The 10,798-nt window shown below is 40.6% G+C and overlaps 1 protein-coding gene across 1 annotated transcript in view; it reads right to left on the bottom strand.

Annotated features, from left to right (window-relative positions):
- Positions 1–10,798, bottom strand: part of LOC125709725 (collagen alpha-1(IV) chain-like) — a 198,732-nt gene that overhangs the window by 181,145 nt on the left and 6,789 nt on the right. Inside the window, exons 2-23 of the mRNA XM_048978473.1 lie at positions 9,608–9,664; positions 8,049–8,138; positions 7,165–7,209; positions 6,952–6,996; positions 6,681–6,743; positions 6,273–6,326; positions 6,068–6,094; positions 5,843–5,920; positions 5,454–5,516; positions 5,197–5,232; positions 5,070–5,108; positions 4,896–4,985; positions 4,746–4,781; positions 4,138–4,188; positions 3,933–3,968; positions 3,739–3,783; positions 3,095–3,127; positions 2,883–2,943; positions 2,670–2,705; positions 2,193–2,339; positions 1,722–1,802; positions 1,557–1,640 (exon numbers count right to left, since the gene is read on the bottom strand). Of these exons, the coding sequence (XP_048834430.1) occupies positions 1,557–1,640; positions 1,722–1,802; positions 2,193–2,339; positions 2,670–2,705; positions 2,883–2,943; positions 3,095–3,127; positions 3,739–3,783; positions 3,933–3,968; positions 4,138–4,188; positions 4,746–4,781; positions 4,896–4,985; positions 5,070–5,108; positions 5,197–5,232; positions 5,454–5,516; positions 5,843–5,920; positions 6,068–6,094; positions 6,273–6,326; positions 6,681–6,743; positions 6,952–6,996; positions 7,165–7,209; positions 8,049–8,138; positions 9,608–9,664 (1,297 nt within the window). The remainder of the gene's footprint in view (positions 1–1,556; positions 1,641–1,721; positions 1,803–2,192; positions 2,340–2,669; positions 2,706–2,882; positions 2,944–3,094; positions 3,128–3,738; positions 3,784–3,932; positions 3,969–4,137; positions 4,189–4,745; positions 4,782–4,895; positions 4,986–5,069; positions 5,109–5,196; positions 5,233–5,453; positions 5,517–5,842; positions 5,921–6,067; positions 6,095–6,272; positions 6,327–6,680; positions 6,744–6,951; positions 6,997–7,164; positions 7,210–8,048; positions 8,139–9,607; positions 9,665–10,798) is intronic.

The following is a 10,798-nucleotide window of genomic DNA, read 5'->3' as shown; positions in this document are numbered from 1 at the left end:
AAGCTGATCTCAGATCAGGTCATACATACAGGTCTCAGTCTGATCTTAGAACAACTGATCTCAGATCAGGTCACAAATAGAGCTCTTAAGCTGATCTCAGATCAGGTCATACATACAACTCTCAAGCTGATCTCAGATCAGGTCATCCATACAGGTCTCAAGCTGATCTCAGATCAGGTCATACATACAGCCTTCAGGCTGATCTCAGAACAGGTCATACATACAGCTCTCTGGCTGATCTCAGATCAGGTCATACATAGAGCTCTCAGGCTGATCTTAGAACAACTGATCATAGATCAGGTCATACATACAGGTCTCAGGCTGATGTCAGAACAACTGATCTCAGATCAGGTCACAAATAGAGCTCTTCAGCTGATCTCAGATCACGTCGTACATACAGATCTCTGGCTGATCTCAGACAGCTGATCTCAGATCAGGTCACACATGGAGCTCACAAGCTGATCTCAGATCAGGTCATACATACAGGTCTCAGGCTGATCTCAGAACAGGTCATACATACAGCTCTCAGGCTGATCTCAGAACAAGTCAGACATAGAGCTCTCAGGCTGATCTAAGAACAGGTCAGACATAGAGCTCTCAAGCTGATTTCAGAACAGGTCAAACATACAGCTCTCAGGCTGATCTCAGAGACAGCTGATCTCAGAACAGATCACACATAGAGCTCTCAGGCTGACCTCAGAACAGGTCACACACAGAGCTCTGAAGCTGATGTCAGAACATGTCAAACATACACCTCTCAGGCTGATCTCAGAACAGCTGATCTCAGAACACGTCACACATAGCGCTCTCAGGCTGACCTCAGAACAAGGGATAGATACAGCTCTCAGGCTGATCTCAGAACAGATCAAACATACAGGTCTCAGGCTGATCTCAGAACAGATCACACATAGAGCTCTCAGGCTATTCTCAAAACAGGTCAGACATAGAGCTCTCAAGCTGATCTCAAAACAGGTGAAATATACAGCTCTCAGGCTGATCTCAGAACAGCTGATCTCAGAACAGTTCACACATAGAGCTCTCAGCCTGACCTCAGAACAGGTGAAACATACAGCTCTCAGGCTGATCTCAGAACAGTTCATACATAGAGCTCTCAGGCTGATCTCAGAAAGGATCTCAGATTCTTCTGAATCTGTATGTTTCACCTGTTCTGAGATCTTCAGGTGAGGGCGGCACTACACACCCCCGTTGCAGGTAAAACAAAGTAAGGTGACATGGTTTAAATTTTTGCTGATTTAACCTAATTTAAAAAAATTAATAATTCCGACAATGGACGTTTTGAAAAGAAGACAGATTATGGATTTAGTCAACTTTTTTTCATGTTTCTACAATAAGATTTCTGCCAGTTATGAACTGAAATACATGAGAAAGATACGCGGCATCGCCGACGATACATCGACCCCAGAGGGTTAAGTATAAATCAATAACCTGAGCCCAATAACGGTCACAAAATCATCCATTCTAAATAGGAAAGTCACTACATTTCTGCATATTATGCTTCAATATTTTACTTCTAAACTTCTATTTATTCACTTTACCCTGCTCTCCAGTTGGTCCCTCAGGGCCTGGGGGTCCAGGACTCCCAGAAACTTCACACTGCACACAGGTGTCTCCTTTATCACCTGTGCAGAACAACAAAGGAATAGATTGTTAAAGTAGGTCTTACAGTGATAACATGTCAAACCTCAAATGGTGAAATCTACCTTTCTGCCCCACTTCACCAGACAGGCCAGGAGGTCCACGATTTCCCACAGCTCCTATGTCAATATTGCAATCTTCATCACCTATAGCACCATCAGAGATACACATTATAGAAGGTAAGTGTTCAGTTAATAAAAAGTCAGACTGCTGCGGAGTCTGCTGTCCAGAGCACTGTTTCTAATTAACTTTGAGTATTAAAATTTCCACAGAAGTAGCAGGTGGTGTAATGATTAGACATATGGACTCAGAACCCAAAGATTTATTATACACTTTACTTTTCATTCATCCTATATTGTTTCAAACAATCTATTTACCCAGGGAATCTGATGATGCTGTAGTTACCATCATGGGGATCAAAACATATATCAACACTAATATTTTTGCCAACTATTATCTCAACTCACAATAAAGACTTACATTACTGCACATCAATGTCCAATCTGGGTCATACGGTGTGTGTTGACAACCTATACCTGGAGGACCACGTGGCCCAGGTGGTCCTGGTGGCCCTTCTTTTCCACTTGGTCCTGGCAGCGATTCCCCGTCGGGACCCTTGTCTCCCTTCTCACCAGACTCTCCTGGGAGCCCTTCAGTGCCTGGTGGACCCTCAATAATTACCCCTGTAAAAGGCCAACAATAATTTTTTCCACAAAATGAAAACTATTCATTGAATTAATATTATCTAACATTGACAGATGAAGAAACAGACATTGACAGATGAAGCAATTGAAATATAGAGACAGGGCCTCCCATGAGGGAGGAAGAAAGGGGAAAACTTTCAGGGGCCCAGGCACTATGGTGGGGGGACATGAGTATTTGAGCATGGATAATGATAAGTTTGGTTTGGAGAAGGGGGCACTATTAGGTAGAATTTTTAAGGTGCCCAGCCATGTCTTTTTGCGGCCCTTTATTGAGATACAATGACTGCTGTTTATATGGATTGAAGTTACCTGGAGGGCCAGGATCTCCCGGAAGTCCAGGGACACCTGTCAGGAAAAACCAGTCAATGTGATATTAATGAGAAAATATATTTTAAAATGAGCCTATTATACACATCTGAAGAACCACACATGGAAATGCAAAAAGTACAAATGTAAAAATGAAAACAGAATACACTGCTTCGGAAAGCCATGGGTTACAAAGCCTTACCAAAGTGTACATACCTTGTTCTCCTTTTAAACCAGGGGACCCGGGGCTGCCTGGAGGGCCAGGTTCTCTATCAATCTGTTTCAATCAGTTTTAGCCCCATGTCAGTCAAACGAGCATCAAAACCATTTCAGTATTAAACATGCATCTTCATACAGCAAAACTTCAACATCTTTCCTTTCGAACAACAAGACATGAAAGTCTTACATAAGCAGTCTGATTTACTCACATATCCAGGGGGTCCCCTGTCACCCTTTTCACCCTGTAAGAAGAATAAAACATATTAATACCTAAAGTGGGCTGTGGTTTTAAAACCCACCCCCGCTCTGTGTGTATGGAGCAGGTTTTCCCCATGTGTGTTTCTGGTACTTTGGTTTGCTCCCAATGTCGAGTGGAGGGGCCCCTGGGTACCTACTTCTCTCCACTGGCTAAGCAGTTTAAAGATGGATAGAGAGCAATTTATTGTGGTTGATCTTGAAATTATGTATGTAGAAATGCAGGATGAGTGAACCACTAATGTTATCAATCCTAAAATCTCTTTTTTTGTGTAAGACAGTTGTTTAGTTAACAGGGTGGATACCAGAGGCGGACATTTCAGGTCCAAAAAAGTGAAAATCCAAATCAGGATTTTGTTTCAACCAACCTCTTGAATACTCTGTCACTGTGACTCTTTATACTCAACTGGTTGGTTGAAATAAAATCCTGGTCCTGAAATGTCCACCCTGGTCAATACAAAGACAGTGCATTTCACCTACTCATATAGATTTTAACATCGACACGTTAACCACATTTCTAAGTTTCTTAGTTACTTTGGTGTGAAAACACAAAGTAATTTTGATATGACTGATGTCAGTGAGAGAACATGAAAGTTACCGGCCGTCCATCAATTCCAGGTATTCCAGGAAAGCCTCTCAATCCCTGTTAGAAAGAGCCAAATACATTTTACTGTCTGGCCATCCCATCATTTTAATGTCAAGCAAAGCTCAATTAAATATTTATTAAAGTCCTTGGCGTATTTATGCATCTTTTAGTTCTAGGTGTTGTAATGTTAAATGATTGGAACTTACTTTTGCACCATCCTCTCCATCTTTCCCTGGTTTACCCTGAAAGAAAAAAGAACCTGTATTTTCTGCATTTTTTGTTTCTGCCAAGCATCTGGATAGAATTATGACAGAAAACCAGAAACTAGTTGGTGATTGCATTATTACATACATCATATGTAGCCTAACATTAAAAACATATTAAAACGCTCTGCAGATAAGCATCACTCACTCTCGGTCCTAGAGAGCCAGGTTCACCTTTGTTTTCACTTGGACAACTTCCCTGCAGAGAAATGCAAACGTTATAGCATTTTGTGCCAAAACTATATGTAATATGTGTAACAAGAACAATGCATTATCAAAATTTTATAGCAGAACTCACAGTAAAAAATATATTTGCACAGACTGTCCTTGACTTATAACTAATGCTACTTACAATGACTCACACATACAACTGAAGTTTTCCTTTTTAAAAATTAAGTAAACGCATGTGGCAATAAACTTCTGGTGGCTGTAGGCCCGGCAGCTCTAAGTTATCTGGTGTGCGCTACGCACCGTGTGAAATTTTCCATGGGAGAGCGCCATACTGTATGACAGTGGGACCATCCCAGCCTCACACGCATCTCCCAGTCTCATTCTCACACTTAAAAGTAAGTGCAATTATCCCATTTTTACATACAGCTGTTTAGACATATGACCTGTCTGTCAGAATGAAAGCCCAGTCGTATGTCAGGGACAGTCTGAATGTACACTAACAGTCATTGCATTTGTCACCTAAAGAAAGCATTCTATTTTTTACTGGCTGCTTGGAGAGCAATTGAGGATTATGTCATAACTTACTTTCTCTCCTTTGTCACCAACTTCACCTTTGTCTCCCTATAAAAATGAATACATTAATCCATACTGAAACACGGCTTTTGAAAGAAACGATTGTCATCCTAAGAATGATGACATACTTATTATTACAATTTTATTATTCCATGCCAGTACCTTGGGTCCTAGTATATACTCAGAAGGAGAACCCTGCACATGATAGATGCGTGCGGGAGGTCCTGGCTCCCCCCTGGGTCCTCGCAGCCCCTACCGAACAAAGACTATGAACAGAAAGACCTGCCAAATCAAAGCTCTCGAGTTGCGTGGAACTACAGTAAATAGCTCACCAACCTTTTCTCCTTTTTCACCTAAAAATGACAGCTTGTCACCCTACGATAAGGAAAAATAAAATAAGATCTAATTAGATGCTCATTGACACAGCATGGCATGAAGCAACAAAACAAATGCATTTGCTTACCATGTCTCCTGGGAGGCCTGACGTCCCTGGAAATCCCTGCAAAGGCACACACAGTTTACTGAGCTTACTCAGGATTCATCCAAATTTACTCAATATGAGTAAACCCTCTACTATAATTAAAAATGTCATCGTTTAGGAATTACTCAGGGGTACTACTGCACTCAAGGGCATTAAAAGATCACGTCTAAAAGCAGCCTGTTTATGTAATGTGTTAGAAAATTTGCAAAACAAAAACTAAATATGATGGTCCTGCTCACTTCAGGTCCCTGTGGTCCTGGTGGTCCAATTGGTCCAGGCATTCCAGGAGAACCTTGATGTCCCTGTTCAAATAAGTAGAATGTATTTATGGTGTGCCGGACCATCACGGTCCAGATTACATTGTCACGAAACCATGGCTGCTCCCAATTCTTCTGAACCTCGATTACTTCATGATGTGTTTTTTGTTCTGGCTTAGGACTGACAGTTCTTATAAAACATACTCCCAGTTTAGCAATAATATACAGCATTTATCCATATAAACCTCAATGAGTAGAATTTTAGTTTAAGATCTATGAACTTAAGGGTCAAAAGGGTTTCGTGCTTTTGGAATTATTCATGTTAATTATGACCAACTGACACAACTGAATTTCTGCTTAAATATACCTACCGGCTGGCCTGGTAGCCCAGAAAGTCCTTTCTCTCCTTTTTCTGGAATAGTCCCTCTAATGATTCCACCAGCTTCACCCTTTAAGATTGGCACAAGACAGATAAGATCCAACACAGAAAACCATATTTACATTCAAATGCACTTTGTAGAATCATGCTGAATATGAGCTGCAGAGAAATGTTAGCACAGAAGGAATATAACACGATTTCACTCCATTTTCCTTACCTTCGATCCTGGTATGCCAGGGATACCCTGAAGAAAAGATAAATATCACAATAAACCTTGAGCTGCATTATATGCCGATTACAGGGCAAACCGCTGATATTAAATGAGAAGCATGGAAGTTAATATCCGTTCAAACACAAATCCATTGGAACAGGGATCCCCTTACTGCTCCTGCATCATACGAATTTTACCCAGATGAACTCACCGGTGGACCTCGTGGACCAGGATGTGCTGGGACACCATCAAAACCGCGTTCTCCCTGCAAGACATGACATATGGTGCCACTTTGATATATGTGAAGGTGACTATGAAAGATGCAGGTTCAATCTCCATGGCCAAGGACTTTAATGAGCCCCAGGAAGGGCTTAATCTTTAGTCTTAAGCTCGGTCAACTGGTTTCCCCTGAGTGGAACCAGGAAATAAATGCACTTCTTTAGATTGAGATACTACTGGGCCATGCTGTCTGAAGCTTATGTTGTCCTCCCCAGTTAAACCAAATTAAGGTGTTACAAAATACGATATGGCACAGTCCCGTAAAGCTGACTGAAAATATAAAAAATAGTTTATCAAAAATTTCCGTTCTTAATGACTACCACAAATGACGTATCATTACCTTTGTCCCATTGCACCCTGGGATTCCTGGAACTCCAGGTGGCCCATCTTGGCCAGGAATACCCTGAAGGATTAAAAAGAATGTGATTCGTGTGCACTTTCATAAACTAGACAGGCCCTAAATGCATAAGTACGTCATGTGCTTAGCATCTCATTATGGCAGTCATGCAGATCTGAAAATCGGAAAATGAGTTTAAGTTCCTTTAGACACACAGAAATGTTCAACTGTATGTTGTCCCTCCTGTGAAGTGCTGTTCTGTTCTTGCACTTACTGGAAGTCCGGGGTTGCCTGGGAAACCCGGTACACCAGTGATGCCCTGCAATATGACAAACGGCAAGTCAAAGCTGTGATACACAAAAAAGAACAATATGGTACATCACTATAATGGACACCACAGGGGGTCTATCTATGCATGTCTTATGCACCGACAGTCAGCATAATCGGAGCAAAGACCAACAATAAAACCATCATTCTAGACACTTACACGTGTTCCTTTCAATCCTGGTGATCCTGGGTGGCCGGAATCTCCCTGTCAATATAATTGAAAGACTTAGACGAACAGAGAGAAAGATAAACCTAACAATCCAGCACACACGCCAGTGGCCAAAACTGTGGGAACATCCAGCATTTTTGGCACTACGCTTTAAAAAGTACTACGCAAATATTAGTGGTAATGTTTATAAACAAGCGAAGAATGTTACAAGTATCATACATTAGAAAATTGAACAAGTAACTAGAGCAACAGCTGAATAAAGTTCTGCAATCTCTAAAAATTGGACGTGTTTGCACAATTTTGGCCACTAGTGTACATGGCATAGCAAACATGGCATAGTGTACATGTACATGGAATTGCCATTTAAAGAACACAACAATAGCATCTCATTGGCCTTGTAACAGAAACAGTAAATGCCGGCCTCTAAAACTTCAGCATAATAGTTTAATTGCTTAATTTTTTGCCAAAGTAGAACATGACAATTGTCAACTTTCAAAGTGTAGGTTAAGGGCAAGTGAAATGCCAACCAGCATTTAACTGATAATATGTGTGTGGTATTTAACATCTACAGCTGTACTGTCTCTGACCTCTGACATGTAGACAGCTGTGTAGCCATTAGCCGTTTTGGAACGACACCGCGGAAGCAAATGTGTGCAAACCCTTAGCTGTGCAGAGTATCCATCTAAATTTATATGCATTGAAAACTTGTGACACCAACAAATCAAAGACAAAAGCACTAGATGGTGCTTATCCTTTTGGACAAATATTTGTAACATAGATGAACCTGTAAAATACTAACTGTATGAAACTGGCAACTGAAAATTTGCCTTAGAAAAGGAGAGTCGTATTAGGCTTAGTCCGTGCCACTTACTCACCTTTGGGCCCCTTGGCCCCACTGCACCCTCCCCTCCTTGTAGTCCAGGAAAGCCCATGTTCCCCTGCATGCCAGCATATCCCTGCGCACCCTGTCACAAGCGTAGCAGCAGTTACAGGTCAGGCATTTAAAAATGTTATGATCTGAGTGTAATTATCATAACTTCTCAACATGACATATTACATTTCATTCCAAGTAGAGCAGTATGTGCCAGTTTAAATTTGCAATATAAATATTATGGTTTAGCTATTTGTATCCCTCTATTTGCCACTAGAGGGAGATATAGCTCATTGCATGTTTCCCACTGTATTTCCCGCTGTTTTTCCTTATTTGGGTCTGTAAGTTCATCTCTGACATATCGATGCACATTCATAAACATGTTGTTTCTTTCATCTAAATAGCCCATATCAGCTGAATGATGTTACTATAAATGAGATCATTTTGTACTTATTACATTAACAAAATAAGTCATTTCATTCATTCATTTTATTTCTTCATAAATCTGCTGCATGTTGCGCACAGAATAAAAAAAAAAAACGCAAAAGTAAAATCTAAAAACACACACACACACACAAACACACACACAAACATGTCTGTATTCACTGTCCATTCATTGCTATGGGAGAAACCCTAATCCCACAAATGACAACCTTAACCAAACAAAATATAAGATTTCTGGCATTTTTAGGTTTTGATCAGCTTTAATTGCAGTCAGATTGTTTCAGTCCCCTTGGGGGGACTGAAACAAATGGTCCCCACAACATCAAGATAACAGGTTTTTATCACATTGTGGAGACATTTGGTCCCCACAACATAATATTTACATAACCCACATACACACACACACACACACACAGGGATACAATGTAATGTTCAGGTGTCCTTTTTATTTATTTTGAATCTCCTCATTCAGGCCATGAGCTTTTGTGTTGCTGTGTTTTACTTGGCAGGCAGAAAGGGAAACCAAAAAGGTTTTGGAGAGCTTCTGTTCTCATCATTGGCCCCCTGCTCCTGGATGCTCTCAGATGGAGGTACGGAGGCACATAATGACATTTCCAGTGTGCAGCAATGAAACTCCAAAACAGGTGTTACAATAAGATGTAGCTAAGTAAAAGGTTATTTTTTTTATGTGAGGTAATTGTGGCGGCAAGATTTAAGTTGAGTTATTGAGAGACTGTTAAAGTATATAAAAATGAGGAATGGAGCTGAAGATACAATGTCTGCTTATCCACAAATCACCAGTGTGCCAACTATAGCAGCTCCGCCATTTTTGTCATTACACCTGCCAACACGATGTATAAGCAAATCTATAATTCATGATACACAATGTTGCAGGAATTTATGTTAATCTGGGTTAAGCTTTTCACTAAAGTAATGTGGTGTAATATTAGCATACTGCTAATAAGAATATCATGAGGAGAGCTACTTGAAATCAATTTTAGAAAAACCACAGAGGTCAGCTTCAGGTTAGACCCGAGTGAAGAGGACGGAGCCGAGTTGACAGATTTGTGACGCTGACATGGGTTCCTCTCTCACGTTAAGGCCAAGCAACAGACTTACCTTTTCCCCTTTGACGCCATTGCAGTCACACTTGCCACAGGATGAACCTGAGCAACCCTAGAAAAAGAAGACTTACTATTACTGTCTCTTATGAGTCATTTGCTTAAAATGCAAAAAACAACATAGCATGCTGTTTGGACATTGTATTGTATTGTATTGGACACTAGAACCTGATCAACATGAACATTTCGTCTGTTTCCGATAAATTTTAAGGATGGAATTCATTAATCCGTACCCTTCGGATTGATATGATTGATATGATGACCACATTTAGCTATATGTCCAATACTGGTTGACTGACTCACACACCTCATATGTCTAACCCCTTTCCCTTGGTCTTTATAATCTATGTTTACATACACATTCTGTTACGGCTCAAACCTAGACTGATCCGTAACACTTACCGATAATCCCAGCGACAAATTATAAGCACTTTCTCCAATAAGTAGCTCCACCTTTTCTCATCATCATTGTTTACTTTAAGATATATTATTGATGCTTTATTGATGGATTATAAGCCAATGCCAATAAGTCTGTGAAACCTTAATATCAATTAATATCAGCAAACTGGTATATATACAGTATATATGTTGGTCGAGACCTATTGGACACAACATTGAGCTACATGGTAAAATGCTGTGTTCAACGGAACAAAAATAAAATAATGAATTTCCTGCCATCTTTCAGGGTCACAAGCAGCCTGTAGCCCACCTCAGTCAGAATAAGACTTTTTTGAGCCGGGTTTGTCTAAGGGGAGTCACTGCGGAAACTGCAGATCTTTGTGTTCTGATAGCTATTTCAACATCAGATGGATTCAACATTTGTCTTTACCAGGTGTCACCAAGCCTGGTTATTTCAGCAGCATTTTAAGCTGTACATAGGGCCCCAACAGCAACTTTAGCATGGGGCCCCCAATGCCCCTAAATTCGGCCCTGGGTATCACTACCACTCATTATCATGCGATTGAATCGTAAAAACACGTCTAGGAGCATTTGGGGAGCAGATATCACAGGTTTGTATCTCAGCACTGGCAACATCTGAGAAAATTTCAGGGGCAGCTTTTACAATGACTAAGATGTTAAATATTCCATCTGGATAACCATGGGGATGATTAAATTTTACACTTTGTGCTTGACCAGCTGGAATAAATCTTTAACACACCACCCTCTGAAAAAAAACAATGTCCTTGAT

The sequence above is a fragment of the Brienomyrus brachyistius genome, chromosome 16, assembly GCF_023856365.1.
Source record: "Brienomyrus brachyistius isolate T26 chromosome 16, BBRACH_0.4, whole genome shotgun sequence".
Taxonomy (NCBI): Eukaryota; Metazoa; Chordata; class Actinopteri; order Osteoglossiformes; family Mormyridae; genus Brienomyrus; species Brienomyrus brachyistius.
The sequence above is the reverse complement of the archived record's forward strand: the minus strand, read 5'-3'. Positions and strand labels throughout refer to the sequence as shown.